Source organism: Rhinoraja longicauda, chromosome 2, assembly GCF_053455715.1.
Source record: "Rhinoraja longicauda isolate Sanriku21f chromosome 2, sRhiLon1.1, whole genome shotgun sequence".
Lineage (NCBI taxonomy): Eukaryota > Metazoa > Chordata > Chondrichthyes > Rajiformes > Arhynchobatidae > Rhinoraja > Rhinoraja longicauda.
This window is the reverse complement of record NC_135954.1, coordinates 110,153,760-110,173,851: the sequence shown is the minus strand read 5'-3', so window position 1 is coordinate 110,173,851 and position 20,092 is coordinate 110,153,760. Positions and strand designations below refer to the sequence as shown.

Here is a 20,092-nt window from a genome sequence, read left to right as displayed (position 1 = left end):
TTCAAGGAAAATGTAGAATAGCTCATTGTTAGCTAGGAGGTGACAACGAAGCATACAGATAAAATGCTAGGAAGGGGGGATGGAGAGAGAGGGAAAGCAAGGGTTACTTCAAGTTAGAGAAGTCAATATTCATAACGCTGGGGTGTAAGCTGCCCAAGCAAAATATGAGGTGCTGTTCCTCCAATTTGTGCTGGGCCTCACTCTGACAGTGAGAGGAATGGGAGGGGGAGTTAAAACGTTTAGCAACCGGGAGGTCAGGTAGGTTTAGGCGGAGTGAGCGGAGGTGTTCAGCCCAGAATGCTAGCTTGGCCAGCATGGATGAAGTGGGCCGGCGGGCCAGTCTCTGTGTGGTACAGCTCAATAACTGCACTTCTCCCCCTGTTCACTTGTGAACATCGCAAATAGGAGCAGCAGTGGGTGACCGGACTCTCCAGCCAGGTCCAACATTCATCAAGGTCACGATGACCTCCCTCAGCACCTTTCTCCAGCACTGTCCCCCGCATTCCAACACTGTGGCGCAGCGGTAGAGTTGCTGCCTTACAGCGAATGCAGCGCCGGAGACTCAGGTTCGATCCTGACTACGGGTGCCGTCTGTACGGAGTTTGTACGTTCTCCCCGTGACCTGCGTGGGTTTTCTCCGAGATCTTCGGTTTCCTCCCACACTCCAAAGACGTACAGGTATGTAGGTTAATTGACTGGGCAAATGTTTTTAAAAAATTGTCTCTAGTGTGTGTAGGATAGTGTTAATGTGCGGGGATCGCAGGGCGGCGCGGACTCGGTGGGCCGAAGGGCCTGTTTCCGCGCTGTATCTCTAAAAAATCTAAAATCTAAAATCCCCCAAATCCCTGAATGCCCAGAAACGTCTCAAGCCTCATTCTAAACACACTGGAGATTGTTGTAGAATAAAGAGACCTTGAGATACAGATACAAAATTGTGTGAAAGTGGAAACACAGATGGATGGGGTGGTGAAAGAGTGTGACATGCTAGCCTTCATCGGTCAGGGCAGTGAGTACATGGGTCAGGATTCCATGTTGCAACTGCAAAAGACGTTGGAGAGACCACACCAAGTCACCCAGCTGTGGGAAGGATGTCATTAAGTTAGGAATGCAGCAGAAAACATTTGCAATCATCTTACCCAAAACAGAGAGAATGAGTTATAAGGGGAGGCAGGATAGGCTGAGACCTTTCTCCCTGGAGTGTCGGAGGCAAAGGGGTGACCTTTTAGAAGTATACTAGACCAAGTGGACCCATTGGGCCCAAACCTCTCCTGCATTGGTGCAGCACCCTCTCCTCCCCCCCCTGCCCCCTCACCTCCCCTCCCCAGGAATTTTCAACATCAGCATCATTTCCCCTTTTCACAACAGGAAGGAGTTGGCGAAAATCGCCACAACAAAAGGTAAGAATCCCGCCAAAAGGCTCATCGTTCTTTTTGCATAGATCTCGAAGAGTTCCGTCGACCGCTTCAAAGCTCTCCCTCCTAATCATCGGGCACTCATCCCAAACAATCAGTTTCACACTCCTGATCAAATGAACCATGTTGGAATTCTTCTCAATGTTGCACATTGTATTATCGGTCACTTCGATGGGTATCTTGAATCAAGAATGTGCAGTTCTTCCACCAGGCATCAATGTAGCTGCTATACCAGAGGATGCTACAGCAAAAGCAACATCAACTTGACCTCGAACTTTGGAGAGGATCAAATTGGTGAGAATTGTTTTGCCCATTCCTGCTGGTGTATCAATGAAAAACATTGAAGGAACATTCCTTTCCAAGCAGCTGCACACATGGTCATGAAGAAGGGTCTCGACCCGAAACGTCACCCATTCCTTCTCTCCCGAGATGCTGCCTGACCTGCTGAGTTACTCCAGCATTTTGTGAATAAATCGATTTGTACCAGCATCTGCAGTTATTTTCTTATACAACTGGTCATACACTGCTCTTTGCTCGGCATTCAGCAGAGGCTCCTTCTCTTCAACAAATTACTGTTCAGGTCTATTGTACTGCAGTTCACTCAGCAATTCTGGATTGTCACCATCAAGGATCATCGTTCCATGTCTTGGTAGTGGCACATGAAAGTATCCCAGTGTCTTGTTGTAATTCACAAGCTTGTCTTGAATATACAACAGAGCTTGACCATGATGCCTCTCATCAATCATGATATTTGGATCATCGATTGTTCCCCGTTTTCTTTGAAGGTAAACTTCAGACATTGAATTCTTGAAGGGGGAGAGGAAAGAGAGGGGGAGAGGAGGGAGGGAGAGGGGGGTGGAGGAGGGAGGGGGGAGAGGGAGGGGGAGAGGGAGGGGGGGAGAGGGAGGGGGGAAAGGGAGGGGGAGAGGGAGGAGGGAGAGGGAGGGGGAGAGGGAGGGGGGAGGAGAGGGAGGGGGGAGGAGAGGGAGGGGGGAGGAGAGGGAGGGGGGAGGAGAGGGAGGGGGAGGAGAGGGAGGGGGGAGAGGGAGGGGGAGGAGAGGGAGGGGAGGAGAGGGAGGGGGGAGGAGAGGGAGGGGGGAGGAGAGGGAGGGGGAGGAGAGGGAGGGGGGAGGAGAGGGAGGGGGGAGGAGGGAGGAGAGGGAGGGGGGAGGAGAGGAGGGGGAGAGGGAGGGGGAGAGGGAGGGGAGAGGGAGGGGGGAGATGGAGGGGAGAGAGAGGGGGGAGGGGAGAGGGAGGGGGGAGAGAGAGGGGGGAGAGGGAGGGGGAGGGGGAGAGGGTGGGGGAGAGGGAGGGGGGGAGAGGGAGGGGGGAAGAGGGAGGGGGAGAGGGGGGAGAGGGGGGAGAGGGAGGGGGGAGAGGGAGGGGGAGAGGAAAGGGGGGAGAGGAAAGGGGGGAGAGGGAAGGGGGGAGAGGGAAGGGGGGAGAGGGAAGGGGGAGAGGGGAAGGGGGAGAGGAGGAGGGGGAGAGGAGGAGGAGGAGGGGGGAGAGAAGGAGGGGGGAGAGAAGGAGGGGGGGAGAGAAGGAGGGGGGAGAGAAGGAGGGGGGAGAGAAGGAGGGGGGAGAGAAGGAGGGGGGAGAGAAGGAGGAGGGGGGAGAGAAGGAGGGGGGGAGAGAAGAAGGAGGGGGGAGAAGGAGGGGGGGAGAGGAGGAGGGGGAGGAGGATGGAGACGCCCCGGGTTTAGAGCAGTAGCGGGAGCAGTGGCGACCATGATGGAGACGCCCGGGGTTTGGTGCGGCGCCGCTGACGCTCCCCCACTTGGGCTGCGGAGCCAAACGGGCGTCTGGCGGGAAGTGGGAGCTGAATGAAAATGACGACCCTCCCCCCAACTGCGCACGTGCAGTCACCCGGCAGGCCATCTTACGTAAGTGTAGGCGCTAGTCTGGCGGCCATCCTATGTGAGGACCGGCCCCAACTGCGCATGCGCTGGTTTTTAAAAACTTTAAAATGTGAATAACTTTAAAAATATAACACCAATTTCAATAAAACTACAATTTATACCATTAAAGCGACGACGGTGAATAAGGTGGGCCTAAAAATGTCGCGCTATCTTGTACAGTTTTGGCTGAAGTTCAGTCACAAACAAACAAACAAACGAGAGTTTTAATATATAGATAAAATCAAGTGGGGCATATTGAAAGTGAATGGTCAAAATCTTTTTCCCAGGGTAGGGATGTCTAAAACTAGAGGGCATCGGTAGAAGGGAAGAGATTGCAAGGGAACCTGAGAGCTAACCTTTTCAGAGGGTGGTGGTGGAGGCAGACATGATAGTGACATTTAGAGGCTTTTAGATAGGCACATGGCTATGCAGAGAAGAGAGGTATATGGGTCACATGCAGGCAGAGGCAATCAGTTTAACGAGGCATCACGTTCACCATGGGGGCCTGTTCCCGTGCTGGACTGTTCTGTGTGCACTTTGCCTCCACTGTGGGCCTTGCAAGCTCTGCAGCAGTGCGGTGCCCAGGAATGGGGCAGAGAGTGACAGTGTTGGCGACATGCAGGCTGGGCAGCGTGGGCGAGGTGCGTCGAGCGGGTTTATTCGGGGTGCGAGACACTGACCTTTCCTGTAGCAAGTGGGACCCGGGTGGGCTCCGGCCGAGTCCGGACCAACGACAAACAGCCCTGACCTGGAAGAGGCAATGCGTCACAGAGTCAGCGGTCTGCCGAGCCACCACATTAATGCTACCCCTCACCATGGCATCCGAATGGGGCCCAGGCCCCAAGCCCTACGTTGTTCTTTTATACAACGTCACCCAACTCTAACCCAGTGGATCATGTCTCATGAAATTGTAGACAATTTTGGACGCAGCCCAGACAATCACACAAACCAGCCTCCCTTCCATTGACTTCATCTGCACCTCACACTGCCTCGGCAATGCCACCAGCATAATCAAGGACGTCTCACTCTGGAATTGAGAATGCCAAGACCTTGAGAGTTGACATTGTAGATATGTCCCTGTCCACTTTAATGTAAACACACAGAAGGGATGCATTTTAATTTTCTTTTATATTGAGCTCCCACTTCTCCCCTCTCCCATCAGGCAAGAGCTCGAGAAGTGTGAAAATGCGGACCTCCAGATTCAGGGACAGTTTCTTCCCAGCTGTTATTAGACAACTGAACGGTTCTCTCATCAGCTAGAATGCGCTCCTGACCTCCCATCTATCTCGTTGTAGACCCTTAAACTATCTTTAATCAGACTTTAATCTTGCACTTATCTTTAATCGGACTTTATCCATTATCTATGCACTGTGGAAAGCTTGATTGTAATAATGTAGTCTTCTTTGACTGGATAGCACACAATGAAAAGCTTTTCACTGTGAATGTGACAACAATAATAAACTGAAATAGGTGTACGGGCAGAGGAGATTAGTTTAACTTGGCATCATGTTGGCACAGACATTGTGGGCCGAAGGGCCTGAACGTGTGCTGTACTGTTGTGTGTTGTGTAGGAAGGAACTGCAGATGCTGGTATAAACCGAGGATAGACACAAAAAGCTGGAGTAACTCAGCGGGACAGGCAGCATCTCTGGACAGAAGGAACGGTTGACTTTCAGTCTAAAGAAGAATCTCGACCCAAAACGTCACCCATTCCTTCTCTCCAGAGATGCTGCCTGTCCCGCTGAGTTACTCCAGCTTTTTGTGTCTATCTGTTGGGTGTGTTATTTTTGACAGTGCCCCATCTGCCTGGACTCCGGGAGCTGGGCTGTCCAGAAGAACCGCTGACTGTGCTATCTTCCTCTCTCCTACGGCCAGTCAGCATTGGCGCCTCCCATCAGGTCAGCAAGACGAAAGGGCTGGTCATCGACTTCAGGAAGCGTGATGGAGAACATGCCCCAGTCAGCATCAACGGTGCCAAAGTGGAGACGGTGGAGAACTTCAAGTTCCTTGGCATAGAAATCACCAATGATTTGTCCTGGATCAACTGATACCATGCCCAAGAAAGCCTCTAATTCTTCATTAGATGAAGGAAGTTCGGCATGTCTCCAACAACTCTCACCGACCTACAGATGCACTGTAGAAAGCATCCTAAGGCAATGTATCATAACTTAGTCACAGAGTAATCGTTTGGGAACAGCTCTGCCGAGGACTGTACGAAATTGCAGAGAGTTTATGGATGGAGCCAGGTCCATCACACAGACCAGCCTCCCCACCATCTACACTTCACGCTGCCTCGGGAAAGCAGCCAACATAATCAAGGACCACTCACACCCCAGTCATTCACTCTTCTCCCCTCTCCCATCAGGCAAAAAATATAAAAGCTTGAACGTTTGTAACACAAAAGTGCTGGAGTAACTCAGCGGGTCAGGCAGCATCTCTGAAAGACATGGATGGGTGACATTTTTTGGGATGGGACCCTGGAGAAGCTGTGGTTGAATCGTTGCTGACTGCCAGCAGGAAGCACATTTCAGGTCACAATTTCACACAGAGGGTAGTGGGTACTATATAAGGAACGAGCTACCAGAGGAGGAAGTTGAGGCAGGTATTATAATATAACATTTAAAAGCCATTTGGACAAGTACATGGACAGTGTTAGAGGGCTATGGGCCAAACGTGGGTAGGTGGGACGAGTGTAGATGGGGCATCTTGGTCAGACTGGATGGGTTGGGCAGAAGAGTTTCCATGCTGAATGACTCCATGACTGTCTATAATTCTATGCGAATATAACATTTCCCCATGTCTCAAGACGGTCTGACCTGAAACATCGCCTATCCATGACTTCCAGAAACGCTGCCTGATCTGATGAGTTACTCTAGCTCTCTGTGCCTCTTTTTACAGTTTGATTTGACAGGATAACACGCAAAGAATGAAGCAATGTCAACACAATTGGCTTTACACTCGAGGAACGCCTTAGGTGGGTCCGGTGGGATTGTACTGTAGACTACCCAATAGCCAGCAGGAGAGTGAAGAACAGACATGTGGACAGATTATGGGCGGGTCTGATGGGATTGTACAATAGGCCTCCAATAGTTTATCAAATAGCGAAGGGCTTCAGGTGCCCAGCCGGTAGTCTCGGACCCGGGAGGGGTTGCGTGGAGCGAGTGGGGGAGTGGGCTTCACCTGCCGGGTGTACCTGAAGGAGAGGATGGAGCCTCCGCCTGCTGCCACCGTGTTGATGTCGAGCTGCGGCGCCTGGATGGTGATTCCCGCCGTGGTGGCCTCGAAGACGTGTTCAAACTCACCCGCGTACCGGCTCACATCCGTCGACGTGCCTGAGAGAGGAGGTTAGAAGGTGGGTCTGACGGGATTATGCAGTCGCCCCCCCCTCCATTAGTCAGCAGGAGAGAGAGGAACGGATATGTAGGCAAGATTATTTGGGCGGCACGGTGGCACAGTGGTAGAGTTGCTGCCTTACAGCAAATGCCGCGCCGGAGACTCAGGTTCGATCCTGACTACGGGCGCTGTCTGTACGGAGTTTGTACGTTCTCCCCGTGACCTGCGGGGGTTTTCCCCGAGATCTTCTGTTTCCTCCCACACTCCAAAGACGTACAGGTATGTACTTTAACTGACTTGGTAAATGTAAAAATTGTCCCTTGTGGGTGTAGGATAGTGTTAATGTGCAGGGATCGCTGGGCGGCGCGGACCCGGTGGGCCAAAGGGCTTGTTTCTGCACTGTATCTCTAAAGAATTATTGATGGGTCTGACGGGATTATAGTCGGCATTCAAATAAACAGCGGGAGATGGAGGAGCAGAGAGGTGGACAGATTGTTGATGGGTCTGACAGGAGTAGGCCTCTCAAAAACCATCAAGAGATAGATATGTGGACAGAATATTGATGGGTGTGATGGGCCTATACCACAGGCCTCCCAATATCCAACGGGAGATAGAGGAACAGATGAATAGAGAAATTATTGGTGGGTCTGATGTAGGGGTGCCAACTATCTCACTCCCAATTAAGGGACAAGGTGATGTCACCGCCCACCACCCCACGTGACCTCAACCAGCCAGCGGCCACGTGCTCCCGCTACACCAATGGCAGCCACCCGGGCCGTGAGGCAGGTTGCTACGCAACCTCCTTTAGGCGGCGCCCGGGCCTCCGGACCTACACTATCCGGGCCAACAGTGTCTGGGCCTACAGTGTCCGGGCCTACCCCAGGGCCTAATACGGGACAAGGACGGTCCCGTAAGGGACAACCCAATTTAGCCCAATATACGGGATGTCCCGGCTAATACGGGATCGTACTGTAGGGCTACCACTAGCTATGAGATAGTGGAGCAAATGTGTAAACAGATTATGGATGGGTCTGATGGGATGATACTCTCAGCCCCCCAACAGCCAGCAGGAGATAGAGGAAGGAATATTATTGCTGGGTCCGGTGGGATTGTACTGTAGACTCCCCAATAGCTAGCAGGAGAGTGAAGAACAGACATGTGGACAGATTATGGGCGGGCCTGATGAGATTGTACAATAGGCCTCCAATAGCCAGGGAGAGACAGAGGAGCAAATACGTAGACAGATTACGGAAAGATGCCAAAGCAACAGGGTTGTTTCAGTAGGTGACTTTGACGTCCCCAGTATTGACTGAGACTTGCTCTGTACCAAAGAGATTTCCTGAAACAGTTTGTGGATAGTCCAACTCAAGGAGGCACCACCCTGGAACTTGTGTAGTGAGACGAGCCTGGCCGGGTGACTGGCGTTTCAGTGGTGGAGTATCTTGGGAACAGTTTCACAAAACGATAAGTTTAAAAATAATCATAAATACGGATTTGGACCTTGGGGGAAGGTACTAAATTGAAGTAAGGCAGATGACAGCGTTATTAGGCAGGAGTTTAGGAGAGTAACTTGGGAACAGTTGTTATTGTGCAAGTCCACATCTAACATGTGGGAGTTGTTTAAAGACCAGCTGATTAGAGTTCAGGACAGGCATGTTCCTGTAAGGAGGAAGGACTGCGACGGCAGGATAAGGGAACCTTGGTCATCCAAGGTCATCTAAGATTCCCTTTGGGATGTTGAATGTGCGGGAAGAATATAGGACTCAAGTAGTCAAGTTGCAGCTATATATAAAACATTGGTTCGACTGCACTAGGAGTATTGTGTGCAGTTCTGGTCACCCTTTGCAGGAAGGTCGTGGAGGCTTTCGAGAGGCTGCAGAAGAGATTTACAAAAGAGTGCTGCCCGGATTAAAGGGTATTAACTGTCAGAAGAGTTTGGACAAACTTGAATTGTTTTCTCTGGAATATCGGAGGGTGAGGGAAGATTGGAGTTGATAATATTATGAAGCATAGCGGCAGGGCAGATAGTCAGAACATTCCAAGGGTGGAAATGTCAAAATAGAGGGCAAAACTTGAAGATGAAATGGGGGGGGGGGGAGGGTGGAATTTAAAGGAGATGGGTGGGGTGTCTTTTTAACACAGAGGGCCCAGAGGATGCCTAGAATGCACTGCCTTGGGTGGTGATAAAGGCAGACACAATAGGAACATTTACGAGGCTTTTAGGTGGCCACGTGGATATGCAGGGAATGGAGGGATATGGATCACATGTAGGCAGAGGAGATTTAGAACTGAGATGAGGAAAAACTTTTTCAGTCAGAGAGTTGTGAATCTGTGGAATTCTCTGGCTCAGAAGGCAGTGGAGGCCAATTCTCTGGATGCTTTCAAGAGGGAGCTAGATAGAGCTCTTAAGGATAGCGGAGTCAGGGGGTATGGGGAGAAGGCAGGAACGGGGTACTGATTGAGAATGATCAGTCATGATCACATTGAATGGCGGTGCTGGCTCGAAGGGCCGAATGGCCTCCTCCTGCACCTATTGTCTATTAGTTTAACTTGGTGTCATGTTCAACACAGACATTGTGGACCCTAAGGGCCTGTTTCTGTGCTGCTCTGTTCTAGGTTCTGACATGATCATCCGAGGGAGATACAGAGGAACTCATGAAAATTAAATAACAACAGAGTATATGGGAACACAGTTTAATTCCAGGGGAAGAGGTGGGTTGAAATAGGGAATAATCTCAGGAACTCAGGATAGTTCTGGGGAGGCGGGGGGGCGGGTGGGGGTCTACGCTGTACGACTCCATGACATTGGAGATAGACACAAAAAGCTGGAGTAACCCAGTGGGTTCGGCAGCGTCTCTGGAGAAAAGGAATAGGTGACGTTTCGGGTTGAGATCCTTCTTCAGACTGAGAGTCAGGGGGGAGGGGAATGAGAGGTCCATGACATTGGTCTTTGTCTCTGTAACTGATGCGCTACAATGCTGAGAACTACATTCTGCGCTCTGTATCTTCCCCTTTGACCTGCCTGCTGTACTTGAGTTTGACGTGGTTGTATTTATGTGCAGCATATCTGATCTATTTGGATAGCATGTGAAACACAGCCTTTCACTGTACCCAGGTACACGTGACAATAATAAAGCGAGACGTGCTGGAGTTGCCGATAGACAGCCGACGTGGCACTCACCACCCATGTCGAAGCCGATGACGGGCTCAGTCACCCCATCTGCGTGCGTGGTGACGGCGTAGCCCACGACCCCTCCGGCCGGCCCAGACAGGATGGCCCGAGACCCGTTGAACTTGCCCGTGGGGGTCAGCCCCCCATCCGACTGCATGAACAGCACCCGCACGTCCTGGGGGGGGGGGGGGGAAGAGGGCGTAATGTGAGAGGGTCCCATCCTGTCCAGGGGTGGGGGGGGGGGGGGAGCATGCATGCATGCATGTACAACACTGCATCTTTGGACACCTGTCAATAAATAAACCATTGGTGGAAGGCCTAGAAATGTATCTGGAAACCATTTGGGACGAGATGTTGCTTGATACGGGCAAGTGGCAAGGAAAGTCACAAAATCCCGGAGTTACTCAACGGGTCAGGCAGCACCCCTGGAGAACATGGATAGGGTGATGATTTGTGTCGGGGCTCTCCTTCGGATTGAAAACCTGTTCTCAGGAGATGCTGCCTGACCTGCTGTGGCCTCTGTGAGGTCGTTGCCACAAAAAGCACTTTGTGTCCCTTTTTGCAAACCAGCAGCTGCAGTAAGTAAGGAGTCTGGGTGAGAACATGGTGGAAGAGCAGGACGGCAGCAGGAATCACCGAGGGGGTTGAACGAGACGGATGAACGTAACTGCAGCGTGAAGAGTTGCGGTTGTGAGCCCTTTACCTTGAGCGTGCGCTGGAAGCCAGCGCGGAAGCCGGTGATGTAGCTGCGAATGCAGGGTGTGAGGTAGGCATCGGCACAGGCGGTGTAGCCACGGGGGACCACCCGGATCATGGGCATCACCTCCGAGGACAGGGAGACGTGCAGGAAGCCCAGCGTCCTGGCCAGCTGCCCCACCTGCTGCTCGTGCTGGGACCACCTGGGGGAGAGAACACAGCGGGGCCGCACGTCACACTACACGGCACGTCACACTACACGGCACGTCACACTACACGGGCACCAGTCAGGCAAGAGAACGGTGCTCCAATGCAGGGAGCTGTAGATGCCAGAATCCTGAACGGAACACACAGTTCGAGTATGGCAGCATCTGTGGAGAACGTGGAGAGGTGACGTTACGGGTCGGGACCCTTCTTCAGACTGATTCATTCTGCACAGGTCCCGACTCGAAGCGTCACCTATCTACGTCCTCCACAGACACTGCCTGACCCGCTGATTTACGCCAGCACTTTGTGTTCGAAGGAAAAATTGCCCGACAGGGAGCGTTCAATTTCTCCATGCAGTGGAGAATTAGAATTCTCTGTGCGCCAAGGTCATTCCCGGATCCCATAACCCCATCCTTGTAGATCGTTTAGAACTTCCAAACAACACAGACAACCAGTTTCACCCGGTGGATACAACCCATCTCCTGTTACTGGCCAACGTCAGGATTTATGTTTCAAACTTGGAGTACTGCGTTCTGGTCACACAGCTACAGTAAGGATGTCACTAAGTTGGGAAAGGGTGCAGGAGAAGTCCACCAGGATATTACCTGGCCTTGAGTTATAGGAAGAGGTTGGATATGCTGGGACTTTTTTCGGTGGCGCAGAGGAAGAGTTGCTGTCTTACAGTGAATGCAGCTCCGGAGACTCAGGTTCGATCCTGACTACGGATGCTGTACTGTACGGAGTTTGTACGTTTTCCCCGTGACCTGCATGGGTTTTCTCCAAGATCTTCGGTTTCCTCCCACACTCCAAAGACGTACAGGTTTGTAGGTTAATTGGCTGGGCAAATGTAAAAATTGTCCCTAGTGGGTGTAGGATAGTGTTAATGTGCGGGGATCGCTGGGCGGCGCGGACTCGGTGGGCCAAAGGGCCTGTTTCTACGCTGTATATCTAAATCTAAAAAATAAATAAATGTCTTTTTCCCCAAAGGATTCTAAAACAAGTGGTTTAAGATGAGAGGGAAAAAATTGAATATGAACACGAGGGCCAACCTTTTTCACACAGGTGGTGGGTATATGGAATGAGCTGCCAGAGGAGGTAGTTGAGGCAGGTACTATAACAACATTTAAAAGGCAATTGGATAGGTACAAGATAGGCAAGGTTCAGAGGGATATGGGACAAATGCAGGAAAATGACACTAGCTTGGAAGGGGCATGGATGAGATGGGCCGAAGGGCCTGTTTCTGTGCTTATGACTCCTTGACTCTATAATCATGGGAACTTGGCGGTCAAGTTCCTAAGTCAAGAACCAACATCACAGACATTCTGAAGCTTAAATCCGGAGACAGTGGGAATTTAAATCTGTAAGTAATAAAATAGCTTGTTTCAGTAATGGCGACCACCAAGCCACAGGATTGCGGGAGAAACTCGCTGGCTCACTGATGTCCTCCAGGGGAGGGAACCCGCCGTCCGTACCCAGTTTGGTCGGCGTGCGATTCACATACCTCCGAGTTCAGAGGTAATTAGAAATGAGCAAGAACAAGGGCACTGAGATGAAAGGTGTAGTGCAGATTGACAGCTAGAACATGGAACATAGAACAGTGCAGCACAGCAACAGGCCTTCGGCTGAGAATGTCAGTGCCAAACATGATGCCAAGTTATATTAATCTCCTCTACCTATACATGATCCATATCCCTCCAATTCCTGCACATCTATCTGCCTATCTAAAGGCCTCTTAAATGCCACTATCATATCCACCTCCACCACCACCACCCCTGGCAGCATATCGAAACATATAAGATTATTAAGGGGCTGGACACGTTAGAGGCAGGAAACATGTTCCCAATGTTGGGGGAGTCCAGAACAAGGGGTCACAGTTTAAGAATAAGGGGTAGGCCATTTATAACGGAGATGAGGAAAAAAAAATTCAGTCCGAGAGTTGTAAATCTGTGGAATTCTCTGCCTCAGAAATTCTCTGAATGCATTCAAGAGAGAGCTAGATAGAGCTCTTAAGGATAGCGGAGTCAGGGGGTATGGGGAGAAGGCAGGAACGGGGTACTGATTGAGAATGATCAGCCATGATCACATTGAATGGTGGTGCTGGCTCAAAGGGCCGAATGGCCTCCTCCTGCACCTATTGTCTATTGTCTATAGCATGTTCCAGGCACCTGCCATCTTCTATGTAAACCTGCCTTACAAATCTTCTTTAAACCTTTTCTCTTTCATCTTAAAGCTCTGACCACTAGTCTTTGACATTTCCACCCAGGGGAAAAAACAAGGTTCCGATTGTCTACCCTATCTAAACCTCTCATATTTATATATACTTCTATCGGGTCTCCCCTCAATCTCTGACGTTCCTGAGAAAACGATCCAACTTTGTCCAACCTCCCCTTTTAACTAATTCCCCCGTATCCAGGCATAATTCTGGTAAACCTCCTCTGCACCCTCACCAAAGTCTCCACATCCTTTCTGTAATGGAGTGACAGAATGGCATTCAATAATCCAAATGTGGCCTAACCAAAGTTTTATAAAAACCTTCTTCACCACTCTATCTACTTGAGGTAGTTTAGTTTAGTTTAGTTTAGATATAGCGTGGAAACAGGCCCTTCGGCCCACCAAATCCACGCCAACCAGCGATCCCCGCACACTAACATTATCCTATACACACTCGGGACAATTTACAATTTTACCGAAGCCAATTAAACCTGTACATCTTTGGAGTGTGGGAGGAAACTGGAGCACTCAGGGAAAACCCACAGCACAGGGAGTCAGGATCGAACCTGAGTCTCTGGCGCCGTAGGGCAGCACATCAACCACTGCGCCTCTGTGTGGTGAGTTGCCACCTTCAGGGAGTTATGGCCCTGGATCCCAAGATCTCTCTGTGCATCAATGCTTCAGACCCTCCGAGTCTGAGAAGAAAATGAGAGAGGCAAGAGGAGGGGAGCGAGGCAAGGGGGGGTTTGAGTAGGGGTGTGAGGCAGCCCGGTCACGCTGCCGGTTGGAGGGGGACAGGACAGTGTTGGGGCCTCACGTGTAGGAATGCAGCAGCACCACGGCCAGGCTGCGGATGCCCCTCGCCAGCACGCCTCTCAGCTGGTCCTCTAGCTGTGCCAGGTCCACGCGCCTCCACACCTCCACAAGCTCCCCCGTGGATCCTGCAAAACACCAAGAGGTAGCTGAAGCTCCTGCATAACACACACACACGCACACACACACAGCCTTTAACGCAATTAGCCAACGGTCCCCAGGGCTTCACAGAAGGTATTTGCAGACAACTATAGAAGAGAGACAGGTGAGGAGGCAACCGAACAAGGGTGGTGGGTGTATGGAACAAACTGCCTGAGGAGATAATCAAAGCTGGTACCATCACAATGTTTAAGAGACATTTGGACAGGCACATGGATAGGATAGTTTTAGAGGGTTATTATGGGCCAAGCGCAGGCAATAGACAATAGGTGCAGGAGGAGGCCATTCGGCCCTTCGAGCCAGCACCGCCATTCAATGTGATCATGGCTGATCATTCTCAATCAGTACCCCGTTCCTGCCTTCTCCCCATACCCCCTGACTCCGCTATCCTTAAGAGCTCTATCTAGCTCTCTCTTGAATGCATTCAGAGAATTGGCATCCACTGCCTTCTGAGGCAGAGAATTCCACAGATTCACAACTCTCTGACTGAAAATGTTTTTCCTCATCTCAGTTCTAAATGGCCTACCCCTTATTCTTAAACTGTGGCCCCTGGTTCTGGACTCCCTCAACATTGGGAACATGTTTCCTGCCTCTAACGTGTCCAACCCCTTAATAATCTTATACGTTTCGATAAGATCTCCTCTCATCCTTCTAAATTCCAGTGTATACAAGCCTAGTCGCTCCAGTCTTTCAACATATGACAGTCCCGCCATTCCGGGAATTAACCTAGTGGGACTAGAGTGGATGGGGCATGTTGGTTGGCGTGGATACGTGGGGTCGAAGGGTCTATTTCCGCACTATTTGACCCTGCAGACAGAGACAGATGAGGAGACACCAGAGCATGCAGCACATGCTTGTGAGATGGAGCCGTAAAGAAGGCGTACAGTATGCTTCCTTCATCGGTCAGGGCATTGAGTATAAGAGTCAGGAAGTCATGATGCAGCTCTATAAGGCTCCATAAGGAATCCTGAGAAACATTACCAACTGCTGTCTACCAGTTTGATCAGCACAATACAGAGATGATACAGCATCATAGGACTTTGGTAAGGCTGCATTTAGAGTATTGTAACACGGTCTGGTCATCCCATTACATGAGAAGGTGCCCGATGACAGACTCTAAGAGACAGAAGTTGCACGCTTTGAAATTCCGAAGATTAACAATCATAAGCCCCTCTCGGATTGATTAACAGAATGAGGTAGGGGGACAATGCTGATATTCTCCTTTAAATAATACAGTAAGGTCAGGGGCCTGGGGAGAGAAGGCAACACACGCACGCTTCACGTGAAGGTAATAGAGTCAGCAATTGTATTTCGAAAAGAAGTGGATATATATTTTAAATGCATGTAACACATTGCGTGAAGGGCAGGAGTTGGGAGACAGGGGAAGAGGTCTATTAGAGGGCAATACTCCACCGGCTGGTGGTAAACTCTGGCATGGCCCAGTGCCGGAGTGGAGGCAACCTACCAGTGCCGACCTCAAGGACATCGGACTTGGTCAGCTGGCAGCCAGCCTGCTGCAAAACCACTCGCTCATCAACCTCAATCACCTCCTCGTACAGCACCTCAGGCATCACTATCTCCTAAAGAACAGAGAGAGAGAACGTGTCAGTGAGAGGAAGGGAGGGAGAGAGAGGGGGAGAGAGGGTGAGAGAGGGTGAGAGAGGGGGAGAGAGACAGAGAGAGAGAGAGAGTGAGGAGAAAGGGGAGAGAGAATGGCAGTGAGAGAAAGAGAGGGAGAGAGAATGTGTCAGAGAGCGGAGAGAGATTGTGTCACAGAGAGAGAGTGTGTGTCAGAGAAGGGGAAATACAGAGAAAAAGTCAGAGATAGAGAGAGAATGATTGTCAGAGAGAAAAAAATGTGTCAGTGGGAGAGGGAGAGAAACCATGCTAAAGAGAGCGAGACAGAGAAAGAGAGAGAGAGCGAAGGAAGAACATGTCAGAAACAGAGAGAACACATCAGAGAGAAGGAAAGAGAAAATGTCACAGAGAGAGAAAGAAAGTCAGAGTGGGAGAGGGAACATTTCAGAAAGGCAGACATGGCATCATGAGAGGGGGAAAGCGAGTATGAGACAATGAGAGTGAAAAAGAGAATGAGACAGATTGTGTGGGAGAGGGAGAGCGAGACAATGAGTGAGAGAGATGGAGAATGTGTTTAAAAGAGAGATGTGAGGAAGAATGAGTGAAAGATAGAATGTGTGAAAGAGAGAATGACTATTACAGGTCAAGAGCATGTGTGATAGACAGAATGCATGAGACACTGGTCGAGAGAGATTTAGTGTCTACAAAAAAAGCAAGAGTGAAGGGAAAGAATTAGAGGCCTAAAGGGCATAAGATAATGAGAGATAACCACCAGGTGGCGCCGTCAGCGATGGCAGCCTCGCCAACGGACTGTCTGTCTTTTCATCTTTTTTGTTATTTTTAGTGTGTTTTAAAAAGTTTGTGTTAATGTTCTCTGGTTTGTTTTATGTGGAGGGTGGGGGAGGAGGTCGGGGGAAACTTTTTTTCAATCTCTTACCTTGCCGGAGATGCGATTGTTTTCCGGATCGTATCACCAGTCGGTCTGCGGCCTAACATCATGGAGCTGGAGGCCTTGCTCGAGACTGACATTGAGCCCCATTGCTGGGCTGTGAACTTACCATCGGAGCATGCGACCCCTTGTCTGGGATCGACGCTCCAACTGCGGCATGCGGATTTCGACATCGAGGAGCTCGCAGTCTCGGGTATAGACTGATGTCGGGAGCTCCAAAGTCGCAGAAGGTTCGACTAGCCCCGATCCGGGGTCAGATTGCTCGGCACGGGGGAACTGATATTTCCCCCCAATGCGGGAGCATGATTGCCCCGATGCGGAGGGCCCGACCACTGGCTACGGGAACCAAGATCGTCCCGTCAACGGAAGGCTCGAGGCCCATGACCGCGGGAGAGCAAAGAAGGGAAGAGATTGAACTTTTTTTCACCTTCCATCACAGTGAGGAATGTGGAGGAGTCACTGTGGTGGATGTTTATTTTAAAATGTATTTTGTATGTATTGTTGCTTTTTATTCCTCGTATATTGCAAAACATACTTGGCTAATAATGTATGATTATGATTATGATATAAATATTGAGATGCAAAGAGAAAGAGTAGGTGAGAGCAAACACGAGAGATTGCTTGGCAGAGTCAGAGAGAGCAGGGTTGCCCAGGGTAGCAGGAGAGAGGCTAAGCAAGAGGGAATCCCTTTACTTTTGTTGTTTCACAAAGATCCCTGTGATTTCAGCCGGGCATGGCTACCGTCACCCCCGGCCCATTCATTAATGTGAGATCAGTAAATTACTGCTTCGATGCCTCAGCAATTGCAAAACAGAACGCCAGCCCTTGTGAGGACTCACCAGGTCGAATATCTTTGGCCGGGACTGGTTACCGATGTGCAGCAGGTCCGTGAAACCTCTGGTGATCAGGAGAGCGATGCGCTCCCCCTTCCGCTCCAGCAGCGCATTGGTGGCCACCGTGGTCCCCATCCGGATCCACTCGATCTGCGACGTGTCTATTGGACTGTCCCTTGGCACGGGCTCTCCACATTCCTGTCACAGACACAGGCGCATACATACACACACACACACACCGCACACAAGGACACACATGCACAAGGATACAAGAAAGCAAGTCAGGCATAACATCCACACAACGGGAAAGATACTATATGAAGGGAGCAGAGAATATTTACGAGGACGTTGCCAGGACTTGATGGCCCGAGCTCTAGGGTGAGATTACATAGATATATAGACAATAGGTGCAGGAGTAGGTCATTCGGCCCTTCGAGCCAGCACCGCCATTCAATGTGATCATGGCTGATCATCCACAATCAGTACCCCGTTCCTGCCTTCTCCCCATATCCCTTGATTCCGCTAGCCTTAAGAGCTCTATCTAACTCTCTTTTGAATGCATCCAGTGAATCGGCCTCCACTGCCTTCTGAGGCAGAGAATCCACAGATTCACAACTCTCTGTGTGAGAAAGCTTTTCCTCATCTCAGTTCTAAATGGTCTACCCCTTATTCTTAAACCATGACCCTTGGTTCTGGACTCCCGCAACATTGGGAACATGTTTCCTGCATCTAGCATGTCCAATCCCTTAATAATTTTATATGTTTCTATAAGGTCCCCTCTCATCCTTCTGCAGAACAATTTCTTTGCTCCTATACTCAACTCCTCTCGTCATGAAGGCCAACATGCCATTAGCTTTCTTCACTGCCTGCTGTACCTGCATGCTTACTTTCAGTGATTGATGTACAAGGCTACTCAGGTCTCGTTGCACTTCCCCTTTACCTAACCTGACACCATTGAGATAATAATCTGCCTCCTTGTTTATGCTGTCAAAGTGGATAACCTCACATTTATCAACATTATACTGCATCTGCCATGCATCTGCCCACTCACTCAACCTGTTCATGTCACCCTGCAACCTCTTAGCATCCCCTTAGCAGTTTACACTGCCACCCAGCTTTGTGTCATCGGCAACTTGCTCGTGTCACTTCTAATTCCATTATCCAAATCATTAATATATATTGCAAATAGTTGTGGCCCCAGCACCGAGCCTTGCGGCACTCCACTCGCCACTGCCTGCCATTCTGAAAAGGACCCGTTTACTCCTACTCTTTGCTTCCTGTCTGCCAACCAATTCTCTATCCATGTCAATACTCTACCCCCATATACTCTACCTACCATGTGCACTAATTTTGCTCACCAACCTCCCGTGTGGTACCTTATCAAAGACTTTCTGAATGTCTAGATACACTACATCCACTGGCTCTCTTTCATCCATTTTACTTGTCACATCCTCAAAACAGTCCAGAAGATTAGTCAAGCAGGATTTCCCCTTCATAAATCCATGTTGACTTGGACCAATCCTTTTACCGCTATCCAAATGCGCCGTTATTACCTCTTTAATAACTGACTCCAGCATCTTCCCCACCACCGATGTCAGGCATTCAGATAATAATCTGCCTTCCTGTTCTTGCCACCAAAGTGAATAACCTCACATTTATCCACATTATACTGCATCTGCCCACTCACCCAACCTGTCTAAGTCACTCTGCATCCTCATAGCATTCTCTTCACAGTTCACACTGCCACCCACCTTTGTGTCACCTGCAAATTTGCTAATGTTACTTTTAATTCCTTCATCTAAATCATCAATGTATAGTGTAAATACTTGCGGTCCCAGCACTGAGCCTTGTGGCACCCCACTAATCACTGCCTGCCATTCTGAAAGGGACCCATTAATCCCTACTCCTTGTTTCCTGTCTGCCAACCAATTTTCTACCCATGTTAATACCCTACCTCCAATACCATGTGTTCTAATTTTGCCCACTAATCTCCTGCGTGGGACCTTATCAAAGGCTTTCTGAAAGTCCAGTTACACTACATCCACTGGCTCTGCCTTGTCGTTTTTACTTGTTACACCCTCAAAAAATCCAGAAGATTTATCAAGCATGATTTCTCCTTCGTAAATCCACGCTGACTTGGACCGATCCTGTTACTGCTATCCAAATGCGCCGCTATTACATCTTTAATAATTGACTCCAGCACTGATATCAGGCTAACGGGTCTATAATTCCCTGCTTTCTTTCTCCCTCCTTTCTTAAAAAGTGGGATAACATTAGCTACCCTCCAATCCACAGGAGCTGATCCAGAACGTATAGAACATTGGGAAATGATCACCAATGCATACACGATTTCTAGATCCACCTCCTTGAGTACCCTGGGATGCAGACCATCAGACCCTGGGGATTTATCAGCCTTCAGTCCCATCAGTCTACCCAACGCCATTTCCTGACTCATGTGAATTTCCTTCAGTTCCTCCATCACCCTAGGTCCTCTGTCCCCTAGTACATCTGGGAGATTGTTTGTGTCTTCCTTAGTGAAGACAGAACCAAAGTTCAACTCATCTGCCATTTCCTTGCTCCCCATAATAAATTCGCTTGTTTCTGTCTTCAAGGGACCCATATTTGTCTTAACTAATTTTTTCCTCTTCACATACCTAAAGAAGCTTTTAGTATCGTCTTTATATTTGTGGCTAGCTTACCTTCGTACTTCATCTTTTCTCCCCGTATTGCCTTTTTAGTTACCTTCTGTTGATCTTTAAAAGTGACCCAATCCTCTGGCTTCCCGCTCATCTTTTCTACGTTCTACGTCGTCTCTTTTATTTTTTATACTG

At 49.8% G+C, this 20,092-nt stretch overlaps 1 protein-coding gene across 1 annotated transcript in view; it reads right to left on the bottom strand.

The window, feature by feature from the left end:
- Positions 1-20,092, bottom strand: part of oplah (5-oxoprolinase, ATP-hydrolysing) — a 52,699-nt gene that overhangs the window by 19,786 nt on the left and 12,821 nt on the right. Inside the window, 7 exon segments of the mRNA XM_078423995.1 lie at positions 3,991-4,058; positions 6,504-6,642; positions 9,825-9,990; positions 10,519-10,714; positions 13,747-13,870; positions 15,367-15,481; positions 17,268-17,459. Coding sequence (XP_078280121.1) covers positions 3,991-4,058; positions 6,504-6,642; positions 9,825-9,990; positions 10,519-10,714; positions 13,747-13,870; positions 15,367-15,481; positions 17,268-17,459 — 1,000 coding nt within the window.